The 18054-nt window shown below is 40.9% G+C and overlaps 1 protein-coding gene across 3 annotated transcripts in view; it reads left to right on the top strand.

The window, feature by feature from the left end:
- Positions 1-241: 241 nt before the first annotated feature.
- Positions 242-18054, top strand: part of MEP1B (meprin A subunit beta) — a 34499-nt gene continuing 16686 nt past the window's right edge. The window contains exons 1-6 of one of the 3 annotated variants that reach the window (XM_068993707.1): positions 242-382; positions 2580-2598; positions 3451-3495; positions 3582-3625; positions 8821-8899; positions 16771-16888. In XM_068993707.1, coding sequence (XP_068849808.1) covers positions 320-382; positions 2580-2598; positions 3451-3495; positions 3582-3625; positions 8821-8899; positions 16771-16888 — 368 coding nt within the window. In that variant the 5' untranslated portion in view covers positions 242-319. The remainder of the gene's footprint in view (positions 383-2579; positions 2599-3450; positions 3496-3581; positions 3626-8820; positions 8900-16770; positions 16889-18054) is intronic. The other 2 variants (XM_068993710.1, XM_068993709.1) reach the window with 2 other exon arrangements.

The following is an 18054-nucleotide window of genomic DNA, read 5'->3' as shown; positions in this document are numbered from 1 at the left end:
CAAGTGGCACTTAATAATCTTGGGGCCCAGTATTACACATTAGAGAACTTGTTTCGTTAACAGTTCTCAGTCAGGCGTTTGGCTATTGAATGTTGACACAGGGGAAATAAAAACCTACAAAAAACAACCAATGAGCTCTGCAGAGCTGTGCTAAGGATATTGGACTTTAACTTTTTGATTGGAGGTATTACTACTGCAGTTGGCTGACCTGCCAGAGGGATCATTAAGACCAAAGGCTATACGTTATGATGTTTGCCTTTTAAAAAGTAAATGCTGCTCTGAATTCCATAGTTCACAGCTTTCAGCTGGTAGTCTCAGCATGACCTCTTGGGATCTGCCTTGGTTTCTGTGCTCTGCTGCCCTCCTCTCAGTTTCTGGCTTGGTAAGGAAACAATGTAGGGGAAAAAATTAGAAAAATTGGGGATAGTTGATAATGATTACTAAAGAACAACCTGTTTTTTGTTTTTTAAGGAATTTCAAAATGTTAATGAAATTAAATGTGGATTTTTGTTGTTTTTTTTTTTTGGTGAGCAGGGGCAGGCAGAGTACTGAGAGTGAGAAGACGCACCAGAGGAAAAGTCAGGGACATGAGATAAAATTATGTTTTCTCTGCAGTTTCATTGTTGTGTAACAAGTTTTCTTACGATAAGATGGAAACTTGAAAATCACTCCGTTTTGACTAAGGAATGTGATATGTATTGCTGATATAGGAATGTGAGACATGACAGAGTGAGTAATGAATGTCATGGGCACAGCCAAGGCTTAAGTTGTGTAGCGTGGAATCGCTCTTCTTCTTCATCAGGTTATACCAATCTTTCTACAATGACAGGTAGTTGGTACCACAAACCAAGTTGAGGTTTTATTTATTATTTTTATTGGAGTGTAGTTGATTTACAATGTCGTGTTAGTTTCAGGTTTGCAGCAAAGTTAATCAGTTATACATATAACCCACTCTTTTTCCTTCTTTTTCTTAAAGATTCTTTTTCCATACAAAGTATTGGGTTGAGTTCCCTGTGCTATACAGTAGGTCCTTATTAGTTACCTATCTTATATAAGTGGTTTGTATATGTCAATCCCAATCTCCCAGCTTATCTCTCCCTCCAACATCCCCTGGTAACCATAATTGAGGTTTTAAATGAAGTTTCAAATGCCTGGGGATAATCTTTAGTTGTGATTTTTAAATAACAATTATTACATTGAGCTAATATTCTGTGAACAGAACTACAGCAGTGAGAACAAGAGATACCATGGGAGACTCATTAAAACTGTAATTATGAATGAATGCTTGATAATGTTTTTCGGGAGGTGTGTTGGCATTCCTCTGTGAGGGTGTGCCTGTGTGTGGCCAAGGTATGAGACAAGCAAGACACTAGTTTATATAAAAAAGGGTGGTCACCATCCAACCAATTTATCCTCACTGCTTGCCAGATATCCCAACTGATTCTAGCATGGAGATTCTAGAACCTACAGGTAATCTGTATTTAAATAAAATTGTCCCTTACATTTGTATGACATTTTATTATAGTTTGCCACATTCTTTCACACTATATCATATAACTGTCAGAATTCCCAGAAAGCCAGCAGTGACCACATTGTACAGATATTCTGAGTATCCGAGTACCAGGAAGGTGAACTGACTTGCTGGTAACTGGTAGAAGCAGGAATAAAACCCAGACCTACTGTCTACAAGTCCAAGAGCTTTTTAAACTAGACTTCATTAAGAAATCTCAGGTTTACTTAGTTTTTTCCACTGGGTATGTGGTCTGGGTTTCATTTGGTCTGCTGCTGCCCACTTGCTTCAGTTGTGTCCAACTCTTTGTGACCCCATGGACTGTCGCCCACCAGGCTCCTCTGTCCATGGAATTTTCCAGGCAACAATACTGGAGTGGGTTGTCGTTTCCTTCTCCAGGTATCTTCCTGACCCAGGGATCAAACTCACGTCTCCTGTGTCTCCTGCTTTTGTAGGTGAATTCTTTACCGTTGAGCCACTGAGAAGCCCTTCATTTGGCTACCTGTAGAGAATCTATTTTCAGTTTGTTTGTTTTTTTCATTTGCAAAGTATAGCCATAAGTTTTTTTTCTGAAGTATTTGATATTGACTTTGAAGACAGAGTCTTGAGTGAAATGTGAAATTAAACCATGGTTAATGAGGTCTTCAATAAAATTTTCTGTTTAAAGCATCATTATAAATTATAATATATTAATGCCAAGAATAAGTTATTAGATTTTTCAAATGAAGCTCCATGAATTCGTTAGAAAATCATGTTTAATGTGAACACTTATTGGAGGGCAGAACTCATGTTCTGCCTTCTTTTGAATCTGAGAACTTGACTTCTTGCTTCACCCCTTCAAATTCATACAACAGACTGTTTCATTTTTTGTATGAAATGAGAAGACCCTTGGGTCAAAAAGTTATCTTAGACTCTGATTTAGTTCTCCTGAATACATGCCAGAAACTAATCCATAATATTAAGGTAAAAACAAAACCCCACAGATGGCTAGATGGAAATACGAATCAATAAGACTATTTATGTCACAGACATCATAATAATATCATTTTCTTATGTGTTTGTTTCCCAGCCAACTCCAGAAATCTTTGGTGAGTCTATTTTGAGTTTTGCCTTAAGTGACTGAGCATGGCGCAGCACACATAGTAAAAGAAGGTCGTGTGAATAATAGAGCAACAGCACAGAAGAACTTAGGACACATTTAATGCTAAGCACAATGCATACTTGCATTGAACTTTGATCAAGCACTGGCTTCTTTTGATTTATTGAAGAACATTTTATTGTTTCTGCTCAGGGGTTCCACATACTCAGCAAAAAAAAAAAAAAAAAAAATATATATATATATATATATATATATATATGATGGTATAAGAAAGTCCAAACACAGTGACTGACATATTGGCATCCCATAAATGTCAACTATTGTTACTTTTGCTGTCTTTATGCCAAATCAGATGGACGTGATGTTCTTCCTATTCAATTGTACACTGAGGTTTGGCCATATTATCTACCTTTTGAAACTAAAGAATAGTTCAAATATAGATTAGGAATTTTGCTTGAGAGTTCCAAGGTACATTATTAGCAAGGAATATACATATATGGGTTGCTTGAACTGATTTTATCTTGTGTAAACATTTGCTTCCTATCTAGTCATCTAATCTAGTCCTTCAAATTAATATTATATGGAGTGACCAATTTCTTATTCCTGAAGTTATTTGTCATTCAAGGGACATGTAGAGATGTATACCAAACTCCATAGCCCCAAGCCTGACTCAAGAGAGGTTCTCAATCAATCGATCAGTCAATCAATGTATATTGAATCAGAGCATGGTACTCTCTTATATGAGACAAAAGAAACTTGCTTACTTCTAATCAGTGGTTGATAAAGATTTTCTTCTTTCATAAACACAACATTCAATGTGTTTTTGTTATTTTTGTTAAAGATGTAGATAATGGACTTGACCGGGATATATTTGATATCAATGAAGGTTTGTGGATTTTAAATTTTACATTCTTTGTTAAGTGGGGAGCTTGAATCCAATTTGCTAACAAAAGTTTTTATCTTCCTTCTTAGATCTGGGACTGGATCTTTTTGAGGGAGACATCATGCTTGATGAGGTGAGTTGAAACAATGCAAGGAAGAACTTTCAATTAATCACTGCAAGCTGAAATCGAGTACCTGGCAATGTATAGTGTGGGTTTTGTTAAACCCAACAGTCTCTAAGGATGTAGGATCATAGTTGACACATTTAGTCAATGAATACATTGTGTGCTAAGGGATTCACATAATGGTATCTCCATCATTCATTACTCAGACTTCTTTGCAGTTGAAGACTGTCACTTATCTTGCATGCTTTGCTCTTACTGATCTAATTGATTTTCATTATTGCAATGCTTCCCTGGTAGCTCAGCTGGTAAAGAATCCACCTGCAATGCAGGAGACCCCGGTTCGATTCATGGGTCAGGAAGATCCCCTAGAGAAGGAATAGGCTACCCACTCCAGTATTTATGAACTTCCCTGGTGGCTCAGATGGTAAAGAAACTGCCCGCAATGTGGGAGACCTGGGTTCAATCCCTGGGTTGGGAAGACACCCTGGAAAAGGGCATGGCAACCCACTGCAGTATTCTTGCCTAGGAAATCCCGTGGACAGAGGAGCCTGGTGGGCTATAGTCTATGGGATCACAAAGAGTTGGACATGACTGAGTGACTAAGCACACAAGAGATTTTTGTTTTTAAATAGAACTTCACTGATTAAAGCTAGTTGAAGCAAAATTAAGTTGAATTGGTCAATTTAATGAATCTGGCTTTCTATCATAAGAGAGAGATTTGTGACTTCTACTCTAATAGCTGAGAATAGTGTTGTCACGTAAAGATCCTCCTAAGATATTCATAAAGAGTACTGGTTCTTACCTCGCCATCATAGCACGCAGATGAACACAGGTATCATGTTTAAATATCCCTCAACCCCCAAGGGAACTTCAACTCAAGAATCAGAGCTACAGAGTATCTGAGGTTTAGGCCTTGGCCTGCTCTTCTCCCCTTCTTGATCCAATCCTGTATCAGGGCTTTAAATGTCACCTCTATGCTGATGACTCCAAATATATAACTCTGGTTCATTCCTCACCCAAGGTCCCAACTGGTCTATCCTGATGTTAATCCATCAGTTCCTCTGGAATATTTATGAGATACCTGAAACATAATGAGTCCTCAATTCAACTCTGATTTCCCACGCATGTTGTCCCTCTCCAGTTTTCCCTCTTAGTAAATCATCACCACTCCCTCTCCCCACTCCACTGAATAATAAGTAAAAACTCCAGGAGTCACCTTTGCTTCTTCCCTTTTCTTCACCTTGCCATCCTCTCCATCAGTAAGTTCTAACATTTCTATCTCCACAGTGCATCTATACTCCTAAGAATCCACTTTTCTTCTATTTATCTACTTCAAATGCTGATCTCCTAGAATCTTTTCCACTCTGTCCCTGTCACCTGTCTTCCACAGCAAAATGATCTTTTAAATTAGCAGTGCTACCTTTTTACTTCCCGCTTTGAAACTCTTCAGTGGCTTCCTCTTGTATTTAGAGTAATATCCAGGTTGACCCACAGCCTCCAGGACCTTGCATGATTTAACTCCTGCCTACCTCTCTTCCTGTCTCCTCTCTTCTTTAATCTCATCTCATTAGGCCACTGGCCTCCAACATGCAAGAGATACCAAGCATATTCTCACCTCTGAATAGAACAATGACTATTTCCTTTGTCTAGAATGATCTTTCCAAGTTCAGTTTGGTTCAGTCGCTCAGTCATGTCCGACTCTTTGCAACCCCATGGACTGCAGCTCACCAGGCCTCCCTATCCAGCACCAACTCCCAGAGTTTACTCAAACTCATCTCCACTGAGTCAGTGATGCCATCCAACCATCTCATCCTCTGTTGTCCCCTTCTGCTCCCGCCTTTAGTCTTTACCAATATCAGGGTCTTTTCAAATGAGTCAGCTCTTTGCATCAGGTGGCCAAAGTATTGGAGTATCAGCTTCATCATCAGCCTTCCAATGAATATTCAAGACTGATTTCCTTTAGGATGGACTAGTTGGATTTCCTTGCAGTCCAAGGGACTCTCAAGAGTCTTCTCCAACACCATAGTTCAAAAATATCAATTCTTCTGTGCTCAGCTTTCTTTATAGTCCAATTCTCACATCCATATATGACTACTGGAAAAACCATAGCTTTGACTAGATGGACCTTTGTTGGCAAAGTAATGTCTGCTTTTTAATCTATCTCGGTTGGCCAAAGCTTTCCTTCCAAGGAACAAGCGTCTTTTAATTTCATGGCTGCAGTCACCATCTGCAGTGATTTTGGAGCCCCCCCCAAAAAAGTCGGCCACTGTTTCTACTGTTTCCCCATCCATTTGCCATGAAGTGATGGGACTGGATGCCATGATCTTCGTTTTCTGAATGTTGAGTTTTAAGCCAACTTTTTCACTCTCTGCTTTCACTTTCATCAAGAGGCTCTTTAGTTCTTCTTCTCTTTCTGCCATAGGGTGGTGTCATCTGCATATCTGAGGTTATTGATATTTCTCCTGGCAATCTTGATTCCAGCTTGTGCTTTATCCAGTCCAGCATTTCTCATGATGTACTCTGCTGCTGCTGCTGCTGCTGCTGCTAAGTCGCTTCAGTCGTGTCCGACTCTGTGCGACCCCATAGACGGCAGCCCACCAGGCTCCTCCATCCCTGGGATTCTCCAGGCAAGAAAACGAGTGGGTTGCCATTGCCTTCTCCAATGCATGAAAGTGAAAAGTGAAAGTGAAGTCGCTCAGTCGTGTCTGACTCTTAGCGACCCCATGAACTGCAGCCTACCAGGCTCCTCCATCCATGGGATTTTCCAGGCAAGAGTATTGGAGTGGGGTAGCAGGGGGACAATATACAGCCTTGATATACTCCTTTCCCAATTTGGAACCAGTCTGTTGTTCCACGTCCAGTTCTAACTGTTGCTTCTTGACCTGCATACAGATTTCTCAGGAGGTAGGTCAGGTGGTCTGGTATTCCCATCTCTTGAAGAATTTTCCAGTTTGTTGTGATCCACACAGTCAAAGGTGTTGGCATAGTCAATAAAGCAGAAATAGATGTTTTTCTGGAACTCTCTTACTTTTTCAATGATCCAGCAGATGTTGGCAATTTGATCTCCGGTTTCTCTGCCTTTTCTAAATCCAGCTTGAACATCTGAAATTTCTTGGTTCACCTACTGTTGAAGCCTGGCTTGGAGAATTTTGAGCATTACTTTGCTAGCTTGTGAGATGAGTGCAATTGTGCAGTAGTTTGAGGGTTCTTTGGCATTGCCTTTCTTTGGGATTGGAATGGAGACTGACCTTTTCCAGTCCTCTGGCCACTGCTGAGTTTTCCAAATTTGCTGGCATATCGAGTACAGCATTTTCACAGCATCATCTTTTAGGACTTGAAATAGCTCAGCTGGAATTCCATCACTTCCATGAGCTTTGTTCGTCATGATGCTCCTAAGGCCCACTTGACTTCACATTCCAGGATGTCTGGCTCTAGATGAGTGATCACACCATCGTGATTATCTGGGTCGTGAAGATCTTTTTTGTATAGTTCTTCTGTGTATTCTTGTCACCTCTTCTTAGTATCTTCTGCTTCTGTTAGATCCATACCATTTCTGTCCTTTATTATGCCTATCTTTGCACGAAAATTTCCCTTGGTATCTCTAATTTTCTTGAAGACATCTTTGGTCTTTCCCATTCTATTGTTTTCCTCTATTTCTTTGCATTGATCACTGAGGAAGGCTTTCTTATCTCTCCTTGCTATTCTTTGGAACTCTACATTCAAATGGGTATATCTTTTCTTTCTTCCTTTGCCTTTCACTTCTCTTCTTTTCATAGCTGTTTGTAAGTCCTCCTCAGATAACCATTTTGCCTTCTTGCATTTCTTTTCCATGGGGATGGTCTTGATCCCTGCTTCCTGTACAATGTCACAAACCTCCGTCCATAGTTCTTCAGGTGATGCCCAAGTAACCTTTCAAGTCTGGCTTTTTCTTGTCACCCTCATTTCACCTTCAATGTCATCCTTTCAAAGAGTCCTGTCCTGACCACTTTATCTAATGCACTCCCCCCAGTTCCTTTATTCTTGTTTGCATCTCCCTTTTTATTTCCTCTGCTACTATTAAATAGCTCCTGTTTATATTTTTTTCTTACATGCTGTTTGTCTCCTCCACTAGAGCCTGAGAAATGTAGATCCACTGTTACCAATAGATCTCTTTTCTCTTGAACAGTGTTCATTTCATTAGCTGGGTGAATACATTAATGAAATATTATGTTTTCTATTCCAAAAATTTCAATATTTTAAAATTTTTGGAAAACTTTGGCATAGCTCATGTGGAACTTTTCTCATATTGTGAGATCAAGATGATTGAGGTTTTGCTATCACTTTCTTTTTATATGTTTTTAAATCTTAATATAGGAAACTAGTCTATGAATCTACCGTATTTATAGTCCAGTTTTACATCAATCATTATTTACATGATTTTACATGGTTCCTTCTTCAACTTTATCAACAAAGTTAATGATAGTAATTAATGATTTCCCATCAGAAAATCAGAGAATTGTATATGAACTGATCACATGTCTTGTGCCTCCCTCTCACTCATCTGGCCTTTACAAATGCTTTGCCAAAACCCTTCAGGAGGTTAGGTGTTTTGAGGGGCCTGAGCCACCCATCTCCTTGCATGGTCCTGCAGTAAACCTTTCTCTGCTCCAAACTCTGATGTTTTGGGCATATAAACTTGCATTAACACTTAAAAGGATATGTAAAAATATGAATAATTGAAGTGAAATAAGATTAAAGGAAGTATTAATGCTTGCCATTCTCCTTATTAAAAAAGAGAAGTTAATGATTTCCTCCTAAAACTTTTGTTATGATATGATAAAAGTAGGTGTACACACACATGTGTACATGCATACACACACGGACAATCTGTTTAGGTTGCCTTGTTGTTATTTAGTTCCTAAGTTCTGTCTAGGTTCTTTTGCAACCTCATGACTATAGCTTGCCAGCCTCCTCTGTCCATGGAATTCTCCAGGCAAGAATACTGGAGTGGGTAGCCATTCCCTTCTCCAGGACATCTTCCTGACTCAGGGATTGAACCTGAGTCTCCTGTGTTGACAGGCGGTTTCTTTACCACTGAGCTACAGGGAAGCCCTTAGGTTGCTTGGGAAAACTTAAAACTTCTTTTATTTCTGGTTTAACTATTGCTTGTTTCATAATTTTTGACTGATACCTTCAATGAATCCTTTCCCACTTATTTTTGACAGATGCAAGAAAGAAATGCCATCGTTGGAGAAAGATATAGGTGGCCTCATACTATTCCATATGTTCTAGATGATAGCTTGGGTTAGTATGAAATTTGGAGTGTCCACAAATAATGTATGTTCCTAACAGAATAGGATGGTATTTTCAAGGGAAGATTCACATGGCCATTAAAGGTTTTGTTTGTTGCTTTGTGTGGCTGTGTGTGTGTGTGTGTGTGTGTGTGTATGCATTATCAGTTGTGTCTGACTCTTTGTGACCCCATGGATTGTAGCCTGCCTAAATACACTTATGTAAAAAAAAAAAATAAGCAAAATGAAGAATGAACAGAACCTAAACGATTTTGTATGAAATATTTGCTGAGTTTTGGCCAGTAAAGGACTTCCCTTGCAGCTCAACTGGTAAAGAATCCGCCTTCAATGCGGGAGACCTCGGTTTGATCCCTGGGTTGGGAAGATCCCCTGGAGAAAGTATTCTGGCCTGGAGAATTCCATGGACTGTATAATCCACGGGGTCGCAAAGAGTCGGACGTGACTGAGCAGCTTTCACTTTGACCAGTAAAGGGATTAATTCAGCCAAGGTTTACGGAGAGCCTACTCTGTATTGGACAGCTGGAACATAAAGATTCAGAAGCTAGTCTTTCTTTTAAAGCAGAGGCGTCATCTATGTTCAGACTTCACACATGACTGAAAAACAAGCACCAAACAAACAAACAAAACTCTAGGAACTGTCATTATTTTACTAACATTTTATTTTGCCAAGTCAGGAATTTAACAAGAACCCACTTTCTTTTTATCATCCTCTTTTTATAAAATAAATAATGTTTTAATACTAAAAAGTCAGAAGAATCTAATCCAAAAGATAGGGTACGTTTTCTATATTAGAAATTTATTGTCATGGAAAACACTAAACAAAATTCTCATTTTACCCATGGATTAATAAAAATGATATCACTGGCCCGCATCAGTTTAGAAACTGCCATTTGGGAAATTTTCGCTTAAGTATCATTTATTTGGGCTTCCCCCATGGCTTAGCAGTAAAGAATCTACCTGTATAAAGGAGATGCCAGAGACATGGATTGGATCCTTGGGTCTAGAAGATCCCCTGGAGGAGGAAATGGCAACCCACTCCAGTATTCTTGCTGGGAAAATCCCATGGACAGAGGAGCCTGGTGGGCTATACAGTCCACGGGGTCACAATGAGTTGGACATTGACTGAGTGACTAACATCATATATTTCAGTGTGTGTGCTCAGTCATGTCCAACTTTTTGCGACCCCAAGGACTGTAGCCTACAGGCTCCTCTGTCCATGGAATTCTCGAGGCAAGATACTGGAGTGGGTTGCTCTTTCCTACTCCAGGGACTCTTTCTGACCCAGAGATTGAACTCGTGTCTTTTGCATCTCTTGCATTGGCAGGCAGATTCTTTTTCATTAGCACAACCTAGGAAGCCTCATTTCAGTAGAGATAATTATAAATCAAAAGCTAATTATATAGAATGGAATAAATATTATGATTGATGATATATGTTCAAAGACCTATGGGAGCCTATTGGAAGACATTTAACTCAAACTAGATATAAAGGCATATACAATAGGGAGCAAGTGACCCTGTGCAGTAGGGCTGCTGTGAAGCTTGTGCAAGTTGTACTTCACACAGAGGTGCCGGGGGAGGTGGGGCAAGTGGGGCTGAAATTACATTTGCATCATATTCATCAAGAGGCATTCATCTCTTTGAATGAAGTGCTATTCATCCACATACCAAGACAGTACTGGCAGTATCTGCTCAGATTTGGTGCCCGTTTCTTCCTTCCCTCTTTCCATTCTTCCTTCTTTTCTTAATTAAAGTATATTTGATTTATAATATTGTGTTAGTTTCTGGTGTATAGCGGGGTGCTTCTTTCTAAGGCACTGTGTGGGCTAGTGCAGCCTCTGATAGCAACGGAAGAATGCTCTAAGAAGACAGATCACTATGTGCAAAGGCACGGGGAAAGGAGAAAGCCACTGGTTAGAATTAGGTTGAGAGTGGGGAGATAATGAAGTTGAACAGGTAGGCAGAATCCAGCCTTGAGTCTTTCCTGTGTTAAAGAACTTGGTGTGTATACCAAGGGTCATGTGGAGCCACCAAAGGTTTTAGTGCAGAAATGAGATCATTATCACTCTGGTTGCAGTCCAGAAGACGTATTACCAGAGGGGCAGAAAAAAGAGTATGGAGATCAGTTAGACTGTTGAAGAAATTCAGAGAAGGATTAAAGCATTTCTAAACCAAGACTCTCAGTGATGATAGACAAGAGTGAATCATTCTAAAAGAGGCTTAGGAAGCAATTAGATTTGGTGATTCACTGTGAGAGATCAAGAAGATGGGTCTAGGGAAAGAAGGGCTAGTGCCCAGGATTCATTCTTAGGAGACTGGGTGGATGGCAATGACTTTAACAAGAATAGGGAATAGGTCTTGAAGAGGGAGTGATGGAGAAGTATGGTGGAAATTGCTATTTGGCATGCAGGATCTGAAATGCTTCAGGCTCACTGTGGTGGAGACACCATATGATGTCTTGGTGTCTGGTCTGGCCATTCAAGATAGAGAAATCTTAACAGGGAGTTGCTAAGAGTATGGGAGATTGTTGAAGCCATGGGTGTTCTTTGGAAGGAATGATGCTAAAGCTGAAATTCCAGTACTTCGGCCACCTCATGCGAGGAGTTGACTCATTGGAAAAGACTCTGATGCTGGGAGGGATTGAGAGCAGGAGAAGGGGACGACAGAGGATGAGATGGCTGGATGGCATCACTGACTCGATGGATGTGAGTTTGAGTGAACTCCAGGAGTTGGTGATGGACAGAGAGGCCTGGCGTTTTGCAATTCATGGGGTCGCAGAGTCGGACATGACTGAGCGACTGAACTGAACTGAATTGACAAGTATACAATATAGTGATTTAAAATGTTTACAAGTTATACTACATTTTTCCTCATTACAAAATATTGGCTATATTCCTCATTTGTACAGTATATCCTTATAGCTTATTTTATACCTAATAGCTTGTACCTCTTAATCCCCTACCCTTATATTACCCCAGCCCCCTTCCATCTCTCCACTGGTAACCACCAGTTTGTTCTCTACATCTGTGAGTCTGCTTCTTTTTTGTTATATTACCTAGTTTGTTGTACTTTAAAAATTCCACATATAAGTGATATCTACAGTATTTATTGGAGAAGGCAATGGCAACGCACTCCAGTACTGTCACCTGGAAAATCCCATGGATGGAGGAGCCTGGTAGGCTGCAGTCCATGGGGTCGCTAAGAGTTGGGTATGACTGAGGGACTTCACTTTCACTTTCACTTTCATGCATTGGAGAAGGAAAGGGCAACCCACTCCAGCATTCTTGCCTGGAGAATCCCAGGGACAGTGGAGCCTGGTGGGCTGCTGTCTATGGGGTTGCACAGAGTCAGACACGACTGAAGCGACTTAGCAGCAGCAGCAGCAGCACAGTATTTTTCTTTCTTCTCTCTGACTTATTTCACTTGTGTAATTGCCTCCAAGTCCATTCATGTTTCTGTAAAGGGCAAAAATTTGTTCTTCTTCATGACTGAGTGGTACTCCATCATGTACTTAATCTTCGTAATCCATTTATCTGGGTTCTTTTTTTAAAAATTTTACAAAGTTAAGGAACTTTTTTTTTAAAAGAAATATTTATTTATTTATTTGGCCTTCCTGGGTCTCAGCTTCAGTATGCTGGATCTTTAGTTACAGGATGCAAACTCTTAGCTGTGGCTTGTGGGATCTAGTTCCCTGATGAAGGACTGAACCTGGGCGTCCTGCATTTGGAGCATGCAGTCTTAGCTACTGGACCACCAGGGAGGTCCCTCCATTCTTCTCTTGATAGACACTTAGGTTGCTTTCATATCCTGGCAATTGTTAATAGTGCTGCTATAAACATTTGGGGGGGGGTTGTGTCTTTTCAGATGGTGGTGTGTTTTTGTTTTTTTCATGTATATACACAGGAGTGGTCATATGGCAGTTCTATTTTGCTTTTTTGAGAAACCTCCATACTGTTTTCCATATGAAATTCTGCCAGTAGGGCTTTAGTCTTTTAGCTTAAGCTTTGGGTATCATCTGGCTGCTAGTGGCAACTCACCTGAACGGGGTAACAAAGCAACCGTGTGTAGCTTCTCATGAGTGAGTTACAGTTGCAAGCCTGAGTGCCAGATTTGAGGTGAGTGGTAGGAAGTAAGAAGTGGAGGAGAAGGGTTAAAGGTGGGTCTAGAAATGAAGATCAAGGTCCAGGAGCAGGAAGGGGCTTCAGTTCAGTTCAGTCGCTCAGTCGTGTCTGACTCTTTGCAACTCCATGATTCGCAGCACGCCAGGCCTCCCTGTCCATCACCAACTCCCGGAGTTCATTCAGATTCACATCCATCGAGTCAGTGATGCCATCCAGCCATCTCATCCTCTGTCGTCCCCTTCTCCTCCTGCCCCCAATCCCTCCCAGCATCAGAGTCTTTTCCAATGAGTCAACTCTTCGCATGAGGTGGCCAGAGTACTGGAGTTTCAGCTTTAGCATCATTCCTTCCAAAGAAATCCCAGGGCTTATCTCCTTCAGAATGGACTGGTTGGATCTCCTTGCAGTCCAAGGGACTCTCAAGAGTCTTCTCCAACACCACAGTTCAAAAGCATCAATTCTTCGGTGCTCAGCTTTCTTCACAGTCCAACTCTCATATCCATACATGACCACAGGAAAAACCATAGCCTTGACTAGACAGACCTTAGTCAGCAAAATAATGTCTTTGCTTTTGAACATGCTACCTAGGTTGGTCATAACTTTTCCTCCAAGGAGTAAGTGTCTTTTAATTTCATGGCTGCAGCCCCTTCCTGCTCCTGGACCTTGATCTTCATTTCTAGACCCACCTTTAACCCTTCTCCATTTCTTACTTCCTACCACTCACCTCAAATCTGGCACTCAGGCTTGCAACTGTAACTCACTCATGGGAAGCTACACACAGTTGCTTTGTTACCCCGTTCAGGTGAGTTGTCACTAGCAGCCAGATGATACCCAAGGCTTTAATTTCACATCTGCAGTGATTTTGGAGCCCCCCAAAATAAAGTCTGACACTGTTTCCACTGTTTCCCCATCTATTTCCCATGAAGTGATGGGACCGGATGCCATGGTCTTCGTTTTCTGAATGTTGAGCTTTAAGCCAACTTTTTCACTCTTCTCGTGCATTATTTATTTATAATAACCGTGTGTTATTTTTTCATAGCTACTTTTAGAAAACTTATAATTTTTAAAAATTATTATTAAAATATTTATTAAGCTACATTGGGTCTTAGTTGCAGCATGTGAGCTTAGTTGCCTGTTGGTGTGTGGGATCTTGGTCCCCACGAGGAACTGAACCCAAATCCTCTGCATTGGAAGGTGAATTCTCAACCACTGGACCATGAGGGATGTCCCTGAGCATGTATCATTTGTGTGATATTGTAAATGGTTGAATTCTGAGTGCCTGTTAGAGATTCATGGATTTTAGGTCCTATGTGTGTCCTGTTCTTTACCTTTACCTAGACTGAGGCATTCTGAATAATGTCTTTAAATTGTCTGTGAAATGGACATGTAAGAAGGTAGCAGAAAATAAACATTTGATAAATGCTCATTTTATAGTAGTGTCCCCTTATCCTTGGGGCATATGTTCCAAGACTTCCAGTGAATGACTGAAACTGTGGGTAGTACCAAACCCAATATATACTAGGATTTTTCCTAATCTATGTACGTATGATAAACTGATAAATTAGGCACAGTAAGAGATAGTAACTAATAAGAAAATAGAACAATTATAATAACCTATAATAAAAATTATGTGATATTTTATTGAACTGTGTTAGCCTTCTTCTGATGATGGGAGATGATGAAAGGCCTACTTCATGAAATGAACTGAGGTGAATGACGTAGGTGCTGTGATGCGTCGTTAGGCTACTATTGACGTTCTGATGACACATCAGAAGGAGGACTATCTGCTTTGGGTGATGCTGGGTCATTGAGCCTTGATGAGGCCGATGAGTGGATATTGAAAGCAGATGATGGACATCTAAGATTGAGGAATCCCTGGTGGGATGGAGCAGTGTGGCACAAGATTTCCTCAGGCTGCTCAGAGCAGCATGCAGTTTCATGATCATCAACTCTTATGTCTGCAGTTTTCCATTTAATACTTTTGGACTTTGGTTGATGGAAGGTAACCAAAGCCACAGAAAGTGAAACCGCAGATCCATGGGGACTACTGTGCTTGGAACTTCACCTCTTCTTTCTGTGCTAGTCTTACAATATTCCTGCAAAGTCGATTTTATTTCCCCCTTAGCTGGTCTTGTGATAATACCAAAACTCCAAAGGTGAATTAAATTGGCAAAGATATGCATCAATAGTAAATGGATAGAAAGCTAATGGGAAGTTGTTATATAACACAAGGGGCTCATCCTCGTGGTGTGATGACCTAGAGGGGTGGGATGAGGGGTGGTGGGAAGGAGGCTCTAGATAGAGGGGACATAGATATACTGATGGCTGAGTCATGTTGTTGTATGGCAGGAACCAACACAATATTGTAGAGCAATTGTCCTCCAATTAAAAAAAATAGGAAGGACTAGAATAGGAATGGGGCTTCCCTGGTGGTTCAGACCATAAAGAATCTGCCTGTTATTCGGGAGATCTGGGTTCAGTCCCTGGTTTGGGAAGATACCCTGGAGAAGGGAATGGCAACCCACTCCAGTAGTCTTGCCTGGAGCATTCCACAGACAGAGGAACCTTGTAGGTTATAGTCCATGGGGTTACAAAGAGTTGGGCACAATTAAGCAACTGAGACTTTTCACTTTTCACAGAATAGGAAAATCCATACAGAGAGAATGCAATGGTTTAATGGGTACAAAGTGTCCTCTTGGGGTGATGAAGGCGTTTTGGAACTAGACAGACAAGTTGTTGAAGAACATTATGCATGTATGAAATTGCCCCTGCAATGTTCACTTTTGAATGGTTAATTGTTTTTATAATTGTTAAATTTCTAACTTAACAGTTGTTCATTGTTTTAATTGTATAAAAAGCATAAAGTTAGCTGCTCAGTCATGTTTGACTCTGGTTTAGAAAAAAAGTAAGTAGTGAGGATAGGAGAGAACCCAGGTGTGTCTGGTTGGAACCAGTCAACACACCATCTTCTCTGCCATATGGTCACCCACTGCTGGCAGCCACCATCCTTCACTTCACCAGTACCTGCTCTGATTTGTGACTCTCTCTTCATATGCACCTGATACGGCCCCTTCCCCCAGATTGCCCTCTGAGCTTCTTTTCCTACATACCTTTATTGGTTTCTTGCCCCTGCCTTCTTTGAGCACTATTCTATCTAAACTGTTAGCATCAGTCAACTTGGAAGCAGTTGTTCTTATTCGTATTTTAGACCCTGAACTCATTTGAGAATCTTATGAATGCTCTCCCCAGAAATTGCACTTTGCTGAGATAGATATGAATAGAGGTATAGACATAATTCTTTGAATACTATCTCAACATATTCATGGTCCCTCTCATCTCAAGGTCTTCAGATTAAAAACTCTGCTGCAGGCCTTTAAATATATATTATAGCTTCTTAGATGAAGCATGTGACAGTGATGGTTCATTTTGGTTGTCTGTGAACGAGTATATGTGTTCTCAGAGGTAAGGAAACGCCCCCTCCTTTATTTTTTTTTTTTGCTATCTGCACTATACTGGCTCCAGAGAAATATACATGGGACAAAATAAGATAATCTGAAGAACAACCAAATACTTACATGTGATACTTAATTGATACTGTATACTAAGTTTTGTAAAAAATAAAATGCTAAATTTTCATAGAGGGATTAATTCATGATAAACAATATATTACAGGCCCTGTTTCCATGGTGAATTGTTCAATGGTGATAATTTTAATAAGTTTATTTTTGTTTGTTTTCTCCCTTCAGAGATGAATGCCAGGGGGGTTATTCTCAAGGCATTTGAACGCTATCGCCTAAAATCATGCATTGACTTCAAGCCTTGGTCTGGAGAACCCAACTATATATCAGTGTTCAAGGGCAATGGGTAAATTGAAGAGTTTGTCTTCTAAGTGTTCTGAGAATTGCTGTGGCTGGGACATTGCATCATAGTGATTGCCCTGGACCCTAACCTTGAGGGAGGCTGGGGCTTCCATCGCTATTTGCTGGATGTAGTTTCCCTCTTGCCATAAAACCAGACTGCACTGTCTCAACCTTGTAAAGACAAGGAGGGTGGGGTCACATGCCATCTGCCCTAAGACTCTGACCTTCAGCCTGTTTGTAGTTTCTGCACTCCTTAAGTAAGTAAGTGTAGTTGCTCAGTTGTGTCCGACTCTTTGCAACCCCATGTACTGCAGCCCACCAGGCTCCTCTGTCCGAGGGATTCTCCAGGCAAGAGTACTGGAGTGGGGTGCCATTTATTTCTTTTATTTATTTAGTTTAGCAGTGTTGGGTCTTTGTTGCTGCCTGGGCTTTTCTTTAGTTGTGGTGAGCGGGGGCTACACTCTAGTTTTGGTGTGTGGGTTTCTCATTGCGGTGGCTTCTCTTGTTGCAGAGCTTGGGCTCTAGGGCACTCAGGCATCAGTAGTTGTGGCACATGGGCTCTAGAGCACAGGCTCAATAGCTGTGGTGCCTGCGCCCAGTTGCTCCGTGCTATGTGGGGTCTTCCCGGACCAAGGATCGAACCCGTGTCTTCTGCTTTGGCAGGCAGATTCTTTACCACTAAGGGCACAAAGGAAGCCGCTTTTTTTTTTTTTTATTTTTAATATCTACTTATTTAGCTACCTCAGGTCTTAGTTGGGGCATGTGGGATCTAGTTCCCTGACTAGGGATTAAATTCAGCCCCCTTGCATTGGAAGCTTGGAATCTTAGCCACTAGATCACCAGGGGAGTTCCAATAAGCTCCTTACTTCTGCCTTCAAGTAAAACCCATCTGTACGCATGCAAGCATGTGTATTTAAATTTATTTTAACCCAAGAACTCTTGTTGTTGTTGTTCAGTCTCTCAGTCATGTCCGGCTCTTTGTGACCCCATGGTCTGCAGCACACTGGGCCGCCCTGTCCCTCACCATCTCCCAGAGTTTGCCCAAGTTCATGTCCATTGAATCTGTGATACCATCCAACCATCTCATCCTCTGTTGCCCTCTTCTCCTTCTGTCTCCAATCTTTCCCAGCATTAGGGTCTTTTCCAGTGAGTCAGCTCTTCGCATCAGGT

Source organism: Capricornis sumatraensis, chromosome 21 (genome assembly GCF_032405125.1).
Source record: "Capricornis sumatraensis isolate serow.1 chromosome 21, serow.2, whole genome shotgun sequence".
Taxonomy (NCBI): Eukaryota; Metazoa; Chordata; class Mammalia; order Artiodactyla; family Bovidae; genus Capricornis; species Capricornis sumatraensis.
This window is presented reverse-complemented; position numbering and strand designations above follow the sequence as displayed.